A 22,514-nucleotide genomic window follows, 5' to 3' on the forward strand; every position below is an offset into this window, starting at 1 on the left:
TAGGTCAATAGTTCCAGCGATTTTTTAGTTCGTGAAGTCACCATCGTTCTTCGCGTCGATTCCCTAAGAAAAGCTGAAAAACGAAAATTAGAGCTGCATTGTAAGAATGTATCAGGTTACTACGAGGAAACGTAGGATTTCTTAATGCAGCTACATGGGTAGCGGAGGCTGTGTGGTGTGGGCTAGGCGGTATTTTACGCTAGAGCGTCTCTGGAAAGTACAGAAGCGAATTCAGGCTCAAACGCTACACGCCAAACACAGGATGAGCGTCGACCTAGGAACCAAAGGTATAATGGTCGTAAATAGTCGTAGCTGTGTTGGGAAAGAACCAGAGCTACAAGCACTAATAGAAAGCCCTGTAGCTGAAATCGCTGTAGGCATTGAAAGCTGACTAAAGTCGAGGATAAACGACTCAGACTGTTCACGAAGGCTACACTAAATACAGTTTGTGGCTGCGTGTTTGTTGCTTTCAGTAGCCAACAGTTAATCTTCTAGTGAAACTGAAGTAGATAGCTCCTGTGAGTTAGTATGGGTATAGGTTATAATAAATTATTAATTGATTCCTTTTACGTGACTTCCGACTCAGATGATACAGTTGGTGAACAGTTCAAAGAAAACATGAGTCTCACTTCAAATAGTACCACACTTATACAATTGCAGTTGGTTGTGACTTCAGTCTTCCCTCGATATGTTGGCGAAAATACATGTTTAAAATCGGTGTTACGCATAAAACACCGTCTGAAATCATACTAAATAATTTCTCCTAAAATCAGTTTGAACAATTACTGCAGGAACCCACTTGAAGTGTAAATGGTTGCAGAATGTGCTGGACTTCTGAGCAACAAATAATCCTGGGCAAATAGGGAGCATCATGAGGGATACAGCGATGTTGACCGCAAGGTTGTTGTAGCGAAGTTTTAAACTGTGTCATCAAAAACCACCAAAAATAAACGCAACTATATCACTTTAAAAAAGCAGATAAAAATTCACTTGTCACCTTCCTAAGGGAAAATCTCCAGTCCTTACAAACTAAGCATATACCGGATGTGGTTAAATTCAATGAAATAGTGTCACCGGCAAATGAGGGATTTTGGGGGGTGGCCAACCTGGTCTACTAGCTATCATCCTTGAATAAAGATACGACAGATGAAGACGCTAGTGACAGACAGGGTATAGCAAATACACATAGAATCACAAGGTCGGAGATAGCAGTGATTTATTCACTGGGAATGTGGTGCTGGAGGTGTAGAAAGATGAACAGCAGGCAGTTCGTGGCAGATGGTAACGAGGCAGTGCTGTACTGATGCAACAAGTACTTCGTCGGGAGCCGCTCATCCTCGTCTTTCGGAGCACGCTTGTGAAGCACAGTGACGAGAAAGCGGCCATGCGAGCTGGACTGGCGCAATTCACGGCATTGCCCGACACTGGACAACGCGCCCACACCGCGCTACAGTGGTAAAAATACGAACCCCGCCACTGTCTTCTCCAGCCCTGCCCGCAGACAACATAGGCGTTTGAGAATGGACGCGCAAAAACACGACACTGACGAAAGGAAGTCCGGAGAAAAGTCCTTTCGCTGTAGAGACGTATGGGCTACAGAAATTGCGAGAGCATGGGCGGCAGCATAAGGCAGGGAACAAAGGATGCGTCGAGAAGTAATTAATGAATGTGAAATCAGGTGATGGATTCTGGACCTCTCGACGAAGCACAAACCGCTGCTCTATCATAATTTGCATATAAATTTTATTTCGAAGTGTCTAAGGATACAACTGCGAATTAAATCAGCTAAATAATTACAGAAACGAAAGAAACCTTGTAGTAGTAATTACCTACATACACAGGAACCTACATCAGTAAACAGATCTCTGATGCCTTCATTCTGAGAAGAATTAATAAGTTGCAGAAAATGGCGATGGCCGTTAGAAAGATTCAAGTATAAACGGAGCGACTTCTCTAAACTGAGGCGCGTACGAACGCAGAACATCCCGCAGTTCCAACGGTCGAGGATGCGCCAGGTTAGAAAACTCCTGGAGCGAAAAGCAAGCAGCTTGTCTACGGCCCAGCAGGCGACTGCTAGCCGCTTGACTACCAAACGAGTAGGCACTGGAACTACTTTCTTCAGGTGTAGACAAACTAGTGTGAGATGCTGACCAACTAAGAAGAAAAGAAAACCCCAAGCGTTGCCACTCCAGCCATTCTGGAACGTCTTCTTGGAAGGTCCACTACCTGCCATATCGTCTGCCATCGCCAATTGTCCATACGTAAGCACCGCCAAGCGACTGTTAAGCTTAACGGTTCGTGACTTCAGGCACAGTTTAATAATAATGCTCGATTCGATCGCCGTTTTGGTCGTTTGGCGATCCCGAGTACTTCGCGATAATAAGAGAGAGCAGCAGCGTCGGCCATGCGATAAGGTTCGCCGAATTCCCTCTCTGAGGTGTCCTCAGTTAAACTTGGGTCGCAGTAGATGAATGCTATTTCTATACGTCATTTTGTGAATGTGTCTACATGAGTGGAGGCTGCCCTCGGTTAAGGGGATGCTGTTCTCTGCTAATTTCGAAATATATCTCACTGTACTAGCTTCTAACTCATTTATTTGTGTTTCAATTTCTACCCCTTCCCCCAGTATCCACTCAAATCAGTGCTTCCCTCCAAGTATGGTCGTAGTCCATGCATTTCCACGGTGTGATACTGGGTAGAATAATAACATAAGGCCCCGATGGCCTATGGCCCACTAACTGGGGTAACCTCTTTTTACTCAGGCTGCCTGAGATATGAAAACTGTGGTAATCATTTTAGGTGTGGTAGCGCAAGCTTACCAAAAGACATTGCTAGCTGGGAAATTATAATAATGTGGCTGACTCTCCCAGACAATTCCAAAAGAACGGAACCTATTTTTCCTTTTTTATTCCTGCGGTGGTGAAATCACGACTATGGGAAGAAAACGTCTTATCAGTGGTCTAGCCGGCCGTTGTGGCCCAGCGATTGTAAACACTTCAGTCCGGAACCGCGCTGCTGCTACGGTCGCAGGTTCGAATCCTGCCTCAGGTATGGCTGTGTGTGATGTCCTTAGGTTAGTTAGGTTTAAGTAGTTCTAAGAGGTCTGATGACCTCAGATGTTATGTCCCATAGTGCTTAGAGCCATTTGAACCATCAGTGGTGGATGGGCGGTGACTTAGATATTACGTCACACTTTTTGAATGTAAAAACACTCTCAAGAAGTAGACTGGAGAAGGAGGAAGAGACATCTTATGAAGTATAATGCTGTTTTAGCATAATAGTGGCAAAGCGGGGATTTGTACACAAGTCAGACTAGAGGCGCGAAAGAGCTACGAACAGTGCAGTCCCTGGACGCAGACAGCAAGAGAGATACGGTCACGTAACATGGAACATACAGGCTGGAGGTGTAGAGAACAACACTACTACTTGATTTTTGGAAGTCGGTCGGTGAACGAAAAGGAGTGAGACCACAAACGCGCATAACATTAAGAGTTGGTTTTAGGATGCAGTGGAAGAACACAGAGCATATTACTCAAATGGGAGATAGGGAGTAGGACAGATTAACATTCGAACCGAGGGAGTGGAGGTAGGTAGAACACACGCTCGACAGCAGTGACGAAGGGCTACCACGAGGTCTACGGCTCGACGGCAGACGATGCATCTCACGCTAAGAGTACATTGCAACAGCTTCACGCACGTGACAGATAGGCGCAAAGTTTCGCTAGTTCAAGGAGAAGTGGCTGGCCACGCAATGGTCTTTCTGCCCCACTAATAATATTACCTTCATTCACTATCAGTTCAATGCCATGCATTCATTGCTTACCTACTACAAAACATCGTGTGTCTCTGAAAGATCGCAGCATATCCTCTTAAAATGCTCACTGTTACCAAACCTTGCAAACACTTAACGATGATTCTTAATCTGAACTGTTGTTTGAGACTGTGAATCATAAATCCTGGCAAAATATAACGTTATTACTCGAAAAAATTTTAGATATTGTAATTGGTGACTGATTTCATAGCTATGTCATAGCAAAGAGTTAGAGAAGAGTTAAAGACATAACATTCAGGAATGTTGCTTAGGGCCATTAACACCATTCCGCATTATTCATAATCCTTCGCGTAAGTTAATTAATTATCGTTGTACCCCGAGGAGAGATCTAACTTTGGAGGTCAGCCTCATCAGATCCGATTGTGCACACAGCTCGTGATCTAGTGGCAGCCGGCACGGTAGCTCAGCGTGTTCGATCAGAGGCTTAGCTGCCCTCTGTAATAAGAAAAGAAAAACTGAGTGAATGGATCAATAATGAACTTCAACGGGCGTCAGAGGACGTCGACCACGAACAATTGCAACGAACTATAACGAACAAAATGAGACAAAAAAAGTGGCTAGCGTTGCTGCTTCTGGATCATAGGGTCCTGAGTTCGATTCCCGGCCTGGTTGGGCATTTTGTCTGCCCAGGGACTGGGTGCTTGTGTTGTCCTCATCATTTTATCTTCATCATCATTCGTAACAGTGGCTCGATTGGACTATGTAAAAATTGGGACTTTGTACGGGGGCCGTTGACCGCGCAGTTGAGCGCCCCACAAACCAGACATTATGATCATCATCCGATTGTGGAAACCCATCTAACGTAGAAGTTACTCTGTCATCTGGTGGGGTCTTGAAGTTTATACCGAGTAAATTAGTAAGAAACGGAACAGTTTTCCCGTCGTACACAACAGAACACTGTTGCAGAAGCAATGATAAAAGGATGCCAAATTTAAAAGAACGCATATCTCCAATATTGGCGCTGCTGTACTTGAGCTGGAAACTTAGCGTGGGCTTCAGTGCGAGATACTTTTTATAGTTTTCACAGTAAAACTCTGTGTCGAAATCTGACAGAAAAATCCAAAAAGATTCTGGTACACCAGCGGCAAGAGACAGTTCCTTCACTGTGTGACAGCAATGGAAATGTTACCAATGACAGTGCCACTCAGGCGGTCTTCCTATACACGTTTTCCAAAATTTCTTCGCCACGGAAGACGAATTAAATATTTCATAATTCGAATCAGGAACAGCTGCCAACATAACACAGAAATAGATATCCACGGTGTAGCGAAGCAGCGTAAATTGCTTAATAAAGCAAGTCTTGTGGTCCAGATTCTGAAGTCCTCCCCGAATATGCCGATATAATAGTTCCTAACTTAACAATCATATACAACCACCAACTCTTTGTAAAACCCTTACCTAAGGAATGGAAAGTTGCAGGTTACAAGAACACTCACGAAATCAAATAGAAGGAATTCCCTAAATTACAGACCCATATCACTGACGTCGGTTTGCAGTACAATCGAACATTATGAATTACGACCTACTGTCATATAGTCAGCATAGGTTCAGGAAATATCGCTCTTGTAAAACACAACTAGCTCTTTTGACACGAAATAACGGGGGCTATCCACAGGTGGTCTCAAATTTGATTGTATATTTCCAGATTTCCATACACCGTTCCTCACAAGCGGCTTCTAAACAAACTGCGTGCCTGTGGAGTATCATCGTCTCACTTGTGTGACCTGAATTCGTGATTTCCTGTCGGAAAGGACTCAGCACGCACTAGTTTACAGTCATCGAGTAAAACCACAGTGATATCTAGTGTTCCACAAGGAAGTGTTATTGGCCCTCTGCTGTTCCCAGTCTATACTGGTTGTCTCTCCTAAGATACGTCAGGAGCGTATTCTCTGGTATTTCGGCAGATATTTACAATTTCATTTTCACATTGTGTAACTGGAGTCAGACCAAACAAATAATGGTTGTCACGTCTTTCGTGCGAAGCTCAGTGTCCACAGAAAGCCTCGGTTTGTTTCCCATTCCAAACAAAATGATTTTTAAATCGGAAGTTTACAAACCCATACCATTGAGGGTTCCCAAATTAGCCTAGTCTAATATTTGTTTCATCGACATGTATTAACAGCGAGAGTAAAACACGAAGAATAAACCATAATCCAGCAGCGACTCAGTAGCGCTGCATTCTTGGCGGTAGCAGTCAGTGAGGGCCAGGCTGCTGCTGTCACTTCTGAAGTGCTGGTTATTCTTTGAGTTTTTCAGTCGCTGTGAATGCATATCGATGAGACAAATATTGCACTAGGCTACTCTGGGGTCACTCTATTGAACTGGCACGTGAATTCCGCTTTAAAAATCGTTTTGATTGTAACGGGAAATAAACCGACGCTTTCCGTCAACACTGGGCGCAGTGACAAAGACGTGACTAGCACCATTTGTTTGTGCTGACTCCAGCTACACATTACAAAAGCTAAATTGCAAATATCTGCTTAAACATCAGAAAAAATGCGCTCTTTAGGCAACAATATGAGCAGAGCCCTTAGAATGTACGCAGATGGTACTGTCATTTACTGTATAGTGAAATGAGAACGAAGGACTTCAGGTAATCCATACAGCCTACGAGATCTAGGAAAACATTAAATAGACTGGAGTTGGCTCAAATGATATTTTAGTCAGCCTGGATGTGTTCTCACTATTTACGGAAGCTCCTGAGGTGGACACAGCGAAATTTTAGGAATAGCTTTGGGTTCTCCGTTACCTCCAGCAATGGCTATCCTTCTTATGGAAAATTCTGAGGACTGTGCGTTAAATTTGGCTCCCCTTCGTTCATCTTCATTTTATCGTTATTTTGACGACACGTTTATGGTCTGGTCACATGGCGTAAAAGCTCTGGAGTACTTCCATGAACATATGAGCGTACGCATCCAAACATCCAGTTTACTGTCGAGACAGAGAAAGAGGGAAGGCTGCTATTTTTATACACTTTGGTACAACGAAATTCGGATGGCTATCTCGGCCACACAGTGTTCCTCAAGCCGACGCACATGGGTCTACATCTTAGCGCCCAAGCGCCCAGAATTTTCACCATGCAGTCCAGAAGATAGCAGCTTTAAATACACTTGTACACAGAAGAAAAACTCTTCTAACGAGGACCACTTGGATGCCGAAGATAATCATCTGAAGTATATGTTCCGAAAGAAAGGCTATGTGTCACGTGATATGAAGACAGCATTCTGCAAGAAAAGGAACGGCGAAAACGTGGAATATTCACGTGATGAGCCACCGAATGCATTCCTTTCCTTCTGCAGCGCTGCATCTAGCAAAGTAGACATAGTTCTGGGAAGACGAGGTATCAGGTTTATTTTGCGACCTCCTGTGAAGATAAAGGAGATGCTACGCCCTGTTAAGGACAGTCTCGGCCTCAGGATCCTGAACTGGAGAAATCTGCGGTTCCTGAGCACAGCCTCAGAAACAAACACAAAATACTGTTTGACGAACCAAAAGGTTTGTCCCAGACTCCTATATACTTAAGATTCTGTAATTAAAGAGGCTGTAGAGATAAGAATGTGTGAGAACCATGACAGCGGGTATATAGTTTTAGCGGTGCGTGTAAGCAACCTCTCGATGCAGAGAAGACCCACAGATACTCGTCGCAATGTTTTCACTACTGCGGGAGCGGTGGCTCCACCAGCGCAGACGTAGACATCATCTGCGACAGCAGGATGTAATTACCGACCAATCAGGAGCCGTGTTTGGGCAATGTAAGGCCACCGAAGCGGCAGTACTGGCTGTCAGTTGCTCCTGATGAAGACGATGGAGGTAATCGTCGAAAGCTCATGAACTGACACAGCAAGAAATCCGATTACGTCTAGTGAAATCCTCATAAGATCACAAACAACTGAAAATGGCTTAGACAAGATATCTGTATGGTGCAAAGCGTGGCAGTTGACTATAAATAATCAAAAGCGTAAGTACTAAAAGGAATCCTTTACATTTCGTTTACACGATAATTCACACAAAGTTAAAGGCTGTCAGTTCAGATAAATAACTAGGAATTACAAATACGAGAACTTCAACTGGAACGATCCCAGAGATGATGATGTTTGGAAGGCGAATCAAAGAGCGCGTTTTATTGGAAGAACACTTAGAAAATGCCACAAGTCTTGTAAAAAGACTGCCTACGATAAGCTTGTCCGTCCTCTCTTGGAGCACTCCAACACTGTTTGGGATCCATACCAGAGTGAATTGATGGAGGACATCGAAAAAGTTCAAAGAAAGGCGACTCATGTTGTGATATAGCGAAATAGGAGAGAGTGTCATCGATATGAGTTCGGGTAGGAATCATTGAAGCAAAGGCATATTTCACTGCGGCGAAATATTTTCACGAAATTTAAATCATAAAATTTCTTCTCCGAGTGCGAAACTATTTTTCAGATGTCAGACTACCATAAAGTGAACGAAATCAGAGTTCGCATGTAAAGATTTAAATGTTCGCTTTTCCCGTGTACTCTTCGAGAGTGGAACGGTAGAGAGTAGTCTGAACGTGGATCTATGAACGATCCGCCATGCACTTAAGTGTGAATTACAGAATAGTATTTTAGATGTACACTGGTATTACAAACTTAAGGACAAAAGTTACTGTCACATGATGTGTTACTGCTAAGTAACATAGGTCGATGGAACTTGAGCCATACACAGAAAGAACTATAACTGAAACAAAAACTCAATGAGAAGAACAGAAATAACACCTTCATTCAAAGACAACAATTACACTCAAGTCACCGCAATTCATAATGGTCCCCTGGACACCACAAAATGCTGGAGTTGGTTTTCAATAGGATGTGTGATCACTAAGTTCTGCAAAGTGCTCCCATGCTGTCGGGTTGGTAAGGAGTTCTTGTGGTAAGGCGTTCCATTCATCCACCAGGATGGTTGACAACTGCTAAATGGTATACATGGTCTTACTGCAATATGTCTCCCCAACGCATCCCATACATGTTCGATGGGATTTAAGTCAGGGGAAAGGGCAGGCCAGGGGGAGGAGTGCAGTGCCACAATGAAGTTGTCGTTTAGTGTGCTGTCTTCAAAGATTTTGAGGTCAGTACGCCCACAACACATGGACCACCATAATGATTATTTTCGAGATTGTTCATGGATGCGTTACGTGTCCCCATCGTTCGCCATATGAGGGTTGATTCAGAATCATGAAGAAAGTTACCGGTCAACGTTATTGTGACACTGAATTCCCTCCCAATGTGCATCTCTTCTAGGGATACATGAAGCCCCGTAGTCTCAGATTTAGCGCGCAATATGCGTGATCTCTTTAAATTTATTGTGTTGAAATCGAAACGTTACGTCAGCTACTTGATATTTTGAATTATTTTGAAATAACGGAAATTTAATTTCTTTTGACTACACTATCAGTCACCATTATTGTGACCGTTACAGGCACGTGTTGTGCATGTCATGGTGAACAACTTTCTCTGTGATGTTGCTTGACATTGTTATTCTTGGGTTCATAAGCAATCCTGATACACAGTCAAGATTATAATACACCATTTCGCCCGCCTTTTGGAGGCCCTCATTATCCGCTATGATTTATTTCTGTAAATTCATAAACAAACATGTTTTTGTCCTCGAAAAAGAAATAAGGCCTCAGTATCAGCTGGCGCTTTACTTACCTGAATCATAACAAACCCAAATCCCAAGCCCTTTGATCACTCAGCATTCTTGCAACCAGTACTAAAATGTAGATTGTGAATTGCGAAAACCACATCCAACTTTACATATTGAACAGTCTGAAATATTTTTTATAAATCTTTGCATATGATAGATGTTAATGAACGTATGATCTACTAGATTTCGGGTGTGCAGCTACACAAACCCTAGTTCTTCAACCGGTCTTTCGGCCGTGTATCGTCCGACCTCCGCTGAGTGAGCTGATAGTCTGAAGTACAGCTCTCGCTTAGTTAAACCCGCGGACCGCACCAATTATGCAGCCACAGATACACAAACACCAGAGATTTTTTCCGCCGGCGGCATGGAACAATGCATACATTGAGCCTGTGGATACACGATTGATCCGTGTTGGGATATCGATGTATCATTGGAAGCTGCGCTCTAGCGACGTCTTTAACAGTACTTTAAAAAAGTTCCTGATTCCATGTTTTGTCCAGGCTGAGAATGCTACCTCTATTGACCAAATTCCTTAAACAAATTTCCACTACTTCGTTTTCTACCGAGTCCCATAAAGTTTAAGTTTACCAAAGAATTTCGACGTTTTCATACAGCATAGACTGATTGGTGTCAGTGTGGTGCGCCGCCATAGCCAGATGAATCATTGTAAAAGCCACGTCTACGTTCGATGATCCGTAAGGCTGCGGTTTACAAGAGCCCTGCCAATCTGGTGTTTTCTTCATCCAGCAGATGCCGCGAACAGGCCATGAAAGATGTAAGCGAACCTTGCACCACCGAGTTGCACGAGTGCTCGAAAGCTGTTCAAACTATACTCACAGGAAGTAGTCGACTACAATACAAACAAAGTGTGACACCCTTAATTCCACGTCTGAGACCATCGTGCACAATTCTTGAATATTTGACCATCCAACATCAATTATGTAGAAGTAATCACTAGTGGAAAAATATATATCTCTTATTTATACTAACCAATGATCATTCCATAGATTATTGGTGCTGGAATGTATGCGAAACCAGTCATCATCACCTCAGCAAAAGCTACTGCCTGGGCTTTGTCAATCTCGTCAACGCACCTGAAAGAGAAATCTATTTTACTTTCACAAGTATTAGATTACTAGGTAACTCGGTCTCTTTCTTAGTGAGAAAGAGCGTGTAAGTTGTAAATGCAATGTAGAATTTTAAACGTATACAAATTGAAATTATATACATATTGTAAATATGTATGTATGTGTATGTGTTATACATCATCTTCTACACCACTGGACCGATTTCAACCAAAATTGGTACACATATCACATACTGTACAGAAAGAATCGTTGTGGGGTAAGAAACACCTATCTATCAAAAAGAGGGAGGTCTGGGGGTGAAAAACGAGTGTAGCCCACGACACTAATACCTAGACTACATTCATTCAGTATTTTAGAATGAAAGCACTTACTGACCTGCAACAAACTTTACTCATAACTTAAAACATTTACGAAATTTTTCTCGCTGATAAAGCCTTTGCCGCGCGGGAGTAACCGGGCGGTCTCAGGCGCTGCAGTCATGGACTGTGCCGCTGGTCCCGGCGGAGGTTCGAGTCCTCCCTCGGGCATGGGTGTGTGTGTGTGTTTGTCCGTAGGATAATTTAGGTTAAGTAGTGTGTAAGCTTAGGAACTGATGACCTCAGCAGTTAAGTCCCGTAAGATTTCACACACATTTGAACATTTGAATAAAGCCTTTGGAAATGATGAAAATTTCATCACTTACTACATTTTCGGTCTTCATGGAGTAAAATTGCCGCATCAGGCAGGACGTTTCAATTTATTACTTCTTTACTACTAACTGTATTCGTGACACATTTTTCAGACGGTATTCACATACCATTGAATGGGCCTGCAAAATTATATCATAGTAGATACATATCTCAGGAGATGTGTTGTCAGAAACGCTGAATGTATGAAAAGCTGCTGCATCATGCATGACATTTAAATTTATTACTTCTCGGGTATCAATTCTACTCGCAACACCTTCCGCAGACATAATCCAAATATACCGCTGATGCACCTATTAGATTATATAAATCATTGTACGATACATACTTCAGGATATATGACGTCATAGACACTGAGATGTTGAGAAACTGCTGGGCGAAATTCGCTAGAGATACAGGTGTTCTATCTGAACAGATATGTGGAATATGCTGAATATGTGTGAAACATGTAAGACATAAACAAAGCCGCAGATAAAAAGCTTTTGGATTGATTTCAGTCAAATTTGGTACAGATGCTACTTAGTATCTGGGAAGAGATGAGGGTTGGGATGATAACGGGGAGAGATGGGCAGACAACAGGGGGAAGAAGAGACGAACCCAGGTAGTGGAAAGAGGAGGCGGACAGAGAGAGGGGGGGGGATGAGCAGGAAGGGAAGAGGAGGATACGGACAGAGAGAGGGGAAAGGAGGGGATGGGGAGAAGAAGGAAATAGGAAGAGATGGACAGAGTGGAAGAGGAGGAAGACACGGGCAGAGGCTGATGGACGTGACGGGCCGAGGGGATAGGAGGAGATGGACAGAGAGATGGGGAGGAAGGGATGGACAGAAATAGAGGGGGAGGAGGAGATGGATAAAGAGGGGGGAAGTGGAGATGAACAGAGGGAAGGGGAAGGAGGAGATGGATTAATACAACGTTGGAACAGATACATACCCGGACAATGCTGGGTACTCAGCTAGTTTAAGAATAGACTCGTGTGCAAGAATAATGCAGTGTGGCACATTTTTGCGTCACCTTGCTGCACTCCGGCAGTCTTTTAACATAAAGCATTATTCGTGCAGAGCCGTGAAAACTGCTTGTGCCTCCTTGCTGTTTAGTGCTGCCCTCGGACAGTAATTAGGTCAACTATTACAGCAAGCGATACGGACTGCCGTATACAACATTATTCCACGCAATTTTACAAAATGTACCATACAGTGTTATTCGTGCACACGCTTCAATACACTGTCGCCCCAGATGTGCTCCATTGGAGACAGATCTGGTATGTAACCGAGGTTTGTCCTACTGGAAAATACCCCCTGGAATGCTATTAACGGCGGCACAAGTGGCCGAATCACCAGTATAAATTTGCAGTTATGGTGCGTGAGAGTACCAAGAGAGCGCTCCTGCTCTCATACGAAACGGCACCACAGACCATATCTTCAGGTGCATGCCTATTGTGTCTAGCTTGCAGACAGCTTTGTTGCAGGCACTCAAATGGCCTCCTCCTTACTAACACACGACCGCCATTGGAACCGAGAAACATCAGCCCCCATCAGACGACACAACAGACCTCCGCCCTGCCCTCCAAAGAACTCTCGTTTGACAACACTGAAGTCGCAAATGGTACTGGTTTTGGGTCAGTGGAATGCAGGGCATCAGGTTTGAGCTGACCTTGAAGTAATCTATTTGTAACAGTTTGTTGTGTCATGGTGGTGCCGATTGCTGCTCAAATTGCTACTGCAGATGCTGTACGATGCGCCAGAGCTATACGTTATGGTCTTCCCTCGCGGTAGTACCACGTGGCCATCGAAACCAGTCTTCTTGTGGTTCAGCGTCGTCCGCTAACAGCTAGCGTAGCGACAAGCTGCCAGAGTGACTTCACTGTCTACCCTTTAATGGGAAATGCTCACATCCAGAATGTTCAGTTCGTTGCAAATGTGTGGAGCAAGCATGCAACCATGCCACAGAAACGCACTCGTGCTTCCCACAGCCAACTGAGAGAGTTTGCATGGTGTCAAACTGTGGCCTTTCAAGTGGCTGGAAGGTCCATTTAGAGAACTGTTACACAAGCTGGACGAGCTGCGTCAGTGGTGCAACAATGCTTATATCAGTAGTCATGTGAACGTTCTCACCCAGGTTCTGGACTTCACGCGGTAAAGACGCGAACCAGGATCATCGTATGGTGAGCCCTTCAGTGGCAGATACCAGAACACAGTTAAGAGATCTTTCGGGCCCAGGCGTTACAACATGAAATGTTGTGATCCAGCTATTAGCAGTGGAACTATGGGCATGCACACCTCTTGCCTGTCTTCCACCCACGCCACAGCATCCATGTGCGCGGTGCGACTGGTGCCATCAGAGGATCACTTGCAAAGCGGAACGACACGCCGTCGTCTTCAGCAATGGACTCAGATTCTGCGTGCACGCAAGTGATGCAGCGGATAGGCACTTGGTGCAGGGAGTGGCAACTGACCCTTAACATAGAAAAAATGTAATGTATTGCGAATACATAGAAAGAAGGATCCTTTATTGTATGATTATACGATAGCGGAACAAACACTGGTAGCAGTTACTTCTGTAAAACATCTGGGAGTATGCGTACGGAACGATTTGAAGTGGAATGATCATATAAAATTAATTGTTGGTAAGGCGGGTGCCAGGCTGAGATTCATTGGGAGAGTCCTTTGAAAATGTAGTCCATCACAAAGGAGGTGGCTTACAAAACACTCGTTCGACCTATACTTGAGTATTGCTCATCAGTGTGGGATCAGTACCAGGTCGGGTTGACAGAGGAGATATAGAAGATCCAAAGACGAGCGGCGCGCTTCGTCACAGGGTTATTTGTTAAGCGTGATAGCGTTACGGAGATGTTTAGCAAACTCAAGTGGCAGACTCTGCAAGAGAGGCGCTCTGCACCGCGGTGTAGCTTGCTCCAGGTTTCGAGAGGGTGCGTTTCTGGATGAGGTATCGAATATATTGCTTCCCCCTACTTACACCTCCAGAAGAGATCACGAATGTAAAATCAGAGAGATTCGAGCGCGCACGGAGGTTTTCCGGCAGTCGTTCTTCCCGCAAACCATACGCGACTGGAACAGGAAAGGGAGGTAATGACAGTGGAACGTAAAGTGCCCTCCGTCACACACCGTTGGGTGGCTTGCGGAGTATAAATGTAGATGTAGATGTAGATGTACACCTGCTGAGAGATATCTCGTTGAGTGCATTCGTCCAAGACACAGTGCCCCAAGAGAGATGATCAGCCACACAGAATAGTATGAGGTAAGATTAATTTATTATGTGGTTTAACGCTAGCGATCCCATATCTCAGGCCGTGTCACGACAGTTCAAGCTTCCAGATACGTGACCGGTGAAAGCAAGTGTAGGTGCAAAGACCAGCAGCGTCGCCAGAAATTGGGAAAAACCCAGAAGGGGGATTTTGACGGCTGCCTGCCGCATGGCCTTTGTGCAGGAGACAATGCTCCAACGCATGGTAGAGTGTCAGACAAGCTGAAAGATGGCTTCTTACACCTCTCTGATATTCAACAATAATTGACTTCAAATATTAACGCAAATCTGAACACACATGCGATCTCAGAAAAATGAGGCACATCCAGTTACACAACATAATCTCTTTAAAAGTTAGTATTTCACAGTGAATAAACATACTCATAATGAACACCTGAATTAACGACTTTTAAATGCTTCATACGATTTCAACAAATATCTCAGATGATAGCATTGCGCTGTAGCCATCCTCCCTGACAGCTACATATTTGTACCTATTTTGTTTGTTTGATTTACGATACCTTTTATATCTTTTGTCATTATGCAAATGTTTGTCAGGACATCGTAATATCCACATTTACACAGCTAATTAATACAATGTGAATACCTCACATATTGTTATACTTGTGTGGTTATTTAATGAACAGTTTCCTATTTTGCAAGTAATTTTATTTAAATGTTGACTGCAAGTGCTATTATAAACTGCGCTAATTCAAAAACGATAAATCGCGTTGTTGAGAAGAGAAACAAAATATCTTGTGTCCAGAAGGAATAAACAATTTAAAAATATTTAACAACAATCTGGTGTGATTTATCATGAGCACATGTGCAAGAATGCTGGTTTATTTATTTATAAACCGATTATTATTTATATTTACTGTAAATGATCTGAGTGTGACCGAATGCTTATGACATTTCTTCATTTAAGTATTGTTGTAATATTTTAGTTTAGTCCAGAAGGCGGTTAAGGTGAGTCAAGTCAGGTCTGCCGAACCTGAGAGTGACGTATTTTTCGTGGAGATAGTCTTCAGCCAATGGAAAAGCAGACAGTAGCCAAACTCTATGGGAGTCAAATGGAGACAGACTTTTTCAGTCAAGAGCTTAAGGGAGCGATTCTGGGCACTTCTACATTCGTTCTTAAAAAAGGTAGACCTGCCTATGATACGTTGTTTTATTCGGTAGTGTGACTGCAACCACACTTTAACTTTTGAAGTGACTTTATATTTTGGGGGGTGTGAATGTACTCCACAAAAATGGTTCAGATGGCTCTGAACACTAGGGAACTTAACATCTGAGGTCATCAGTCCCCTGTGAAAGCGGCGTAGCGTTAGTCTTGGCAGCTGGTGATAAAATTTATCATATATCGGCGAAAGTGAGTAATTTATTGTTAAAGGGAAGCGAAGGTGATATTTTAGAGGATGAAGCTGCAAAGGTTGAAGTTGCTGATTTACGTATTTCGGAGGAAGTAATATGTGCATTAATTTTTATTGATGGAAGTGTTCAGATGCCTTTTGATCGAAGCATAAATTATGAGTAGATGTGGAAGAACGAATGTGAAAGTATTGTGTTAGGTAGCAGATCAGAAAGCGAAGTGGTCGGAGAAATCCGAGAGTAGAGAAAATGTTACGGAGACAGAGGTAGTTCCGAATTTGGCAGAATTCGAGTGTACTGTGAGTTATAATGTTGAGCGATGCGATAGCGGTAACTTATGATGTATCAGCGCAGGTTGACAGAGTTATTCGTGGTGATTTCTCTAAAGTATAGACGGATGTAATGGATGTTTTAAGTAATGAATCTTAACTTTGATAAAGTGTGTTTATTCGGCGGAAATAAGTGAGGATTTGTTTAAGAGAGACGACGTTTGTGGGAATGTTACAGCTACTGATATCATTACTGCAGTGCAAGCGAACAGTGTATTTGATGCTTATGAGGTCGATGAAACGACAAGTTTTGAAGGTGATTTAAATCCTACAGATGCGTTTCAGGTATTTCAGGAGAATATAGGAATGGATAATGAGACTGAGGATTGTTCTGCAATTATGTGTACCATAAATGTGGAAGAAAAGGAAATAGACACTGAAAATGATCATTTGGGGGAAAATGTATAGAGAGGGGTGAAATTACATACATGAAGCTGTGAGTGATATAAACATTCTTGATGAAGAAAGAAAGTGTTCTAATCTAAAAGTGATGTACTAGCGGTCGTCATAAACTGTCTGTGAGCGGAAGAGTCCTTTGGTCAACGAGGAGAAAGGGCTCGAATTTGAGAATTTGAGGAGGTGACAAAGCGTAAAAACGGGATATTAAAGAGATGCTCACACTGTCAGGGTAAACGTAAGAAGAAATGGTGACAGAATTACACCTTGTGAATGAAAAATTGGGTGTGTATAAATGTAAGTAGATACGAAGACAAATCAAAATGTGAGTCGCTAAAGCACGCTACACGTGACCGTGGCCAATGTGTAGCACGCGACAATAACAGCTGATACGTCCGAAACGACGGGTGGTGTGGTATCCTATCGTGTGTGTGCATGCGCGCGCGCGCGCGCGCGCCTGTGTGTGTGTGTGTGTGTGTGTGTGTGTGTGTGTGTGTCTACAGAGCGGGCTAGGTTGGCTAGGTTCAATGCAGCGTCAACTGGATGTCCACTCCAAATTGGAGGTGCATGCAACAATTCGATTTCTATGTGCTAAACGGCTCAACTGTATGGACGTTCACTGCGAAATCACTGTTGTATACGGTGAGAGTTCAGTCTCTCGCCCAGGCATTGTCAAATGGAGTACGCAGTTTGACGCCTAACGTACGGATTTCGCTGATGAATATCGCGAAGGCAGCCGGCCCGTCCAGTACCGTTGCAAATGATGACAGTGTGAATGTGACCATTAGAGAGGATCGGCGCATAACACTGCAGAAAACTGCAGCATGTTGAATATTTTGTATGGCAGTAAGTTCTCCATCATACCAGATAGGTCCCATGGCTGCACACCGATTTTCATAAGGGATAACGTTTCCAATCATCGCTGGCATTTTTGGAACCGTATTATGCGTGGGGCAAAGAGTTTCTGCGGCGAATCGTCACAGGAGATGAAACGTAGGTCCACCACTTCACCCTCGAAATTAAAGGTTCACCGATGGAAAGGGTGCTTACTTCACCACAACGAAAGACGACCAACGTCCAACTTTGAGCGGAAAAGGTGATGGCGACAGTGCTCTTTGACATGGAGGGTGTGTCGCACGACAGTAAACTCTGCTTCGTACTGCCAAACGGTTGCGTAAGGAAATTAAAGAAATGCGGAGGGGAAAAGTGAGTGCCGGTGTGAGTTTGATGCACGACAACGTAACATCGACTCTGCCTGCCAAACGCGAACTGTTGCAGCTATTCAACTGGGAGGTATGGCAACATCCTCCATACAGTTGAGACCTAGCGTCATGCGATTATGAGGCGTTCGGCAAGATGAAAGAGGATCTCGTGGGACGACGATTCCGAAACGATGAGGAGATGAAAGCAGCTGTACACAAGTGGTTATATAAAGTTGGAGGCGATTTCTACACATCGGGAATTAAAAATTTGGTTACCCGTCCCGAGAAATGTTTACAGTTTCTTGGGGACTATGTGAAAATTTTAACTAACAATGCCTGTGGTCACAGACGTGTTGCCTATGTGTGTGTGGTTTAATAAATGGCCGTAACTTGGAAGTTTATCTTACTTTTTGATTCGCCCTTGTATATATGGTAATTTTAATATGTAGTTTATAGGATTTTTGGGGGTTACTTCTGTTTTGTGTGAAGGGTGAATTTCTGGCTGTACAAATCTTGGTGTGAGGAGGTCGGTAGAATGTAATTGATCTCATTATTTATGTGGAAGACAAATATGAATTTTTTACGTAATATGTGGGGGATAATTCTGAGTCGTTATTTGTATGTGTTGCTTGTAGTATTTTGGATAGGCCTCCCATGTGCTAGAAGTAATTCATTTGTAATTATTGTTCACACAAAATTTAGAGCATGGAGGTCTTCAGACCTCATTAAAATTTTAATTGCTTGTGGGAGTATAAGCAGATTTTTTGGTGGTATATTCTGTTGATTAATTCTTTCTTTCTTTCTTTCGTTGTCTGAGCCTTGTCCCGCAGTTACGCAGGGTCGGCCATGGTTAATAGGATGTGGCATGGTAAGTTTATGGGGTGGCCGGATGCCCTTCCTGCCGCCACCCCAGCTGTATATGTCTAATCTAAGCCATGGAATAGTGCGAATGTGTTGCAAATGTCTGCGAGTCGTGTAACTGAGGCGGAACGTGGGGACCAGCCCGGTATTCACCTAGTGTGATGTGGAAAACCACTTAGAAACCACATCCAGGCTGGCAGGCACACAGGCCCTACGTCGTTAATCCGCCGGGCTGATTCGATCCGGGGCCAGCGCGCCTACCCCAGTCCAGGAAGCAGCGCGTTAGCCCTCTCGGCTACCCTGGAAGGTCATTATGTTGATTAATTATATAATATGTATTTTAATGGAAGGTTTTTTGAATAGATTTAAGTTGAAAAATTCTGGGGATAGTGGGATTTTAGTGCAAATATGAGTGAACATTTGCTGAATGTGCGATTCAGCTATTCCCTGAGACGTGAGGAAAGTTTAATTGGCGATTTCTGCACAGGGTAGAATTTGTATTAAAGTTTCTTATTACATGAGATAAAGTAGTTGAGAAATGATAAATGTTAACTGATGTATGGTGTGTATCGAGCTTCCTAGACGAAAGACGTGCTTTCTGGTGGAACGTGGGAACAGTGTTACAAATGTCAGGCTGAATCAAATGTGTTTTGCCTATGCTATAAATCTGTTTTGTCTTTCTATCCTCTTGTGAATGTATCGATTCCACCGGGGACGGCTGTCAGAGACTAATCTATGATTACTGTAACTCTACCACAGCCGCATTTCGACGGCTATCATCCTTCAGCACTGACGAGGACTGCGGATTGACGCAGGTTAAGAAGCAGTACGTGGCCAAGGGGTCATGAATTTCGTCAGGAGCGGCTGGTCTGCGAACGGTCTGAACTTAGACGTAGAAAACCGATCATGCGCTTAGTTTGTTAGTGAAGTGCTACGATGTAGTCAAAGCAAAAGGTGCTGAAATGAGCTTAAAAGTGGCAAAAACTTTTGAATAGGTAGGGGTAGCTCGAAAGTTACTTGAAAGTTTATATTTTTATTTCGGCATTTAATTAATACGCCGTAATTTTTATAATTTGCGACAGATTAAGTAAATGTTGGTGGTTAAGATGTTACGACGCTCCTAGGAGCTACATACCGTTTCATACATCTCAACACAGATACTTACACCATTGTTCTGAAACATAAGTACGGTATTCTATTTATTGTGTTATGTATGTATTCTGTTATGAAAGTATGTCAAATAAGGTGCGACTTAATGTACCAAATTAGCGAGCTAATGTGCCGCATTAAGTGTAAGTGTGTAATATTATACGTATTTATGCGAGCTAATCGGGCACCCGGAATTGGTCCGATGTAAGATGATTTTGTTATATGGTTGGACGCTAGCGGGCGCAGGTCTCAAGGCGCGCCATGGCAGTTACGGCAGAGCAAGTACAGGTGCAAAGACTAGCAGCGTCGTCGGAAATAGGGAAACTCCTGGTTCGGGGAATTGTGACGGCTGTCTCCCGCATTACCTCTGTGCAGAAGACAATACTCTAAGACATGGCGAAGTGTCAGACAAGCTGAAACATAACTTCTTATAGATCTTTGAAATTTGACAGTACTCACATCAAATATTAATGCAAACCTGAATACATTTGCGATCTCAGGAAAATTAGATGCGCCCAATTACACAGAAAGATCTCAATATCTTTAAATCTACAGAAGTTAATATTTCACAGTGAATAACATACTCATAATGAGCCTCTGAATTACCAACGTTCAAATGTTTCACACCATTTCAACAAATGATACATCAGATGATAGGATTGCACAGTAGGTATTTTCCCTAAAAGCTACATATCTGTACCTATTTTGTTTATTGATTTACGATGCCTTTTAAATCTTTTCATTATGCAAATGTTCGTCAACTATTGGGAATACTGTAACGTATATATTTACACAGCTAATGAATATAGCATGAAATACCTCATATATTGTCGTACTTTTGTAGTTATTACAGTTTACTATTTTGCCAGTAAATTTATTTAAATGTTGATTACAAATGTTATTAAAAATTGTGCTGATTTCAAACTGGTGAATCGCGAGTGTTAGTGGACACCACAGTTGAAAAGAAATACAAAATACCTTTGTCAAGAAGGTATAAATAATTGTTTAAAATGTATTTAACGACAATCTGTTGCCATTTACCATGAATACACGTGCAAGAATGCTGGCTTATTTATTTATAAACCAGTTATTATCTATATTTGTTGTAAATGATCTTAGTGTAACCGAATGCTTATGATTTCTTCATTTAATTATTGTTGTAGTATTTTAGTTTAGTTCAGGAAGTGGTCAAGATGGATCAGATCATGTCTGTTGAATCTGAGAACGATGCATTGTTGGTGAGGATGCCCTTCAGCCAATGGGAAAGCAGACAGTAACGGAATACTACGGGAGTGTCTTGGAGACAGAGTTTTCGAGTGTAAAGCTCAGGGAAGCGATTTTGACCACTTCTACGTTCGTTCTTAAAGATGGCAGACCTGCCTGTGATACAGTGCTTCATTCGATTGTACGGCTGATAGATTGTGGGCTGTGAACAGCAACTACCATACCTGAACTTTTGGAGGGACTTCGTATTTCGAGGGGTGTGAATGTGCTAGGACTCTAACTACGTCCGTAACTGAGAATAAACAGAGTATGTTTTACTATTCTTTGTATCACGTGTGCTGATTTGTGAATCATCATATTGAACTCTTAACTATTTTGAGCTGGTGGATATTTCGTGTATTGTGATTAGGAAATGAACTTTATTTTCACGTGTTTCGGTGACTGTTTAATTTGAGGATTTCGCAACCAATGTCGTAACGCTCTCAACGTAACTTTACTGCAATTGATAGGAGTATTTTCTGTCTGTATTTTGGCTGGATACTGTAGGACCACTTCCCGCTTATTTGTGATATCCGTTCATGGATAATCATTATTCAACATGTTTCTCTGTCGTCTACATCAATCATAGGTGTTAAAATACAACCCTTGTTATTAAACTATTCATTTAACTTGTTCTTTGGGTTTCTGTGTATTTTATGAACTCTCAATTCTAGCCAATGCATAGACTATTTAACTGCAGGACCACAGCTACACGTCATTATTTATAGCGAATTAGCAGCAGGATATGAAAGCGACCGTGCGCGACTCGACGCTAGACTACATCGAGCTATTCTTTTTAAACAGAGCCGCGCTTGGCCAAGTACGTAAAGTACGAGTAACCACAGGTAAAGATGCAACTTGTTTTCTCTCACGGGAGACTGTTTAAAAGAGCAACTCTAGTCAGCAGTAACTGCTAGTTACCGCCGCACCCATCCCAGGGCTTATGATATGGGGTGCGATAAGCTACAACTCTCGTTCACATTTGGTGTTCCTAGAGGGGAAGTTAAACAGCACCTATGTGGAGAATGTTCTTAGATACGTTCTTTTGCCGTGTTTGCACCAGGAAGTTTGTATGTTGTTCCAACAGGATAATGTTCGACCACATACCGCCCGTGAAACTAAACAAGTCCTGCAAGACACGCAGCAGGTTCTCTAGCCAGCTCGATCTCCAGACCTGTCTGAAATCGAGCATTTGTGGGATATGATGGGCCGAGGTTGACTCGTGTGCCATAAAGCATCCCAGGACAGTATTCGCCTTCAGTACGATCGACCGGAGTCATTTCCCGCATTTACGTCCGTGAATGCATACTAATATGGGTGTTCCACCGTGGGTTGGTGACTGGTACCTCAGAACTGCTTGTGCTATTGATCTGTATATTTAATCATTTCATGACTCGATATACACTGTT

The 22,514-nt window shown here is 42.9% G+C and overlaps 1 protein-coding gene across 2 annotated transcripts in view; it reads right to left on the reverse strand.

The window, feature by feature from the left end:
• LOC126235009 (solute carrier organic anion transporter family member 74D-like) overlaps nt 1-22,514 on the reverse strand; it is a 123,420-nt gene that overhangs the window by 6,783 nt on the left and 94,123 nt on the right. For both annotated transcript variants that reach the window (XM_049943755.1, XM_049943748.1), the window contains one exon: nt 10,490-10,593. In XM_049943755.1, the coding sequence (XP_049799712.1) occupies nt 10,490-10,593 (104 nt within the window). The remainder of the gene's footprint in view (nt 1-10,489; nt 10,594-22,514) is intronic.

The sequence above is a fragment of the Schistocerca nitens genome, chromosome 1, assembly GCF_023898315.1.
Source record: "Schistocerca nitens isolate TAMUIC-IGC-003100 chromosome 1, iqSchNite1.1, whole genome shotgun sequence".
Taxonomy (NCBI): Eukaryota; Metazoa; Arthropoda; class Insecta; order Orthoptera; family Acrididae; genus Schistocerca; species Schistocerca nitens.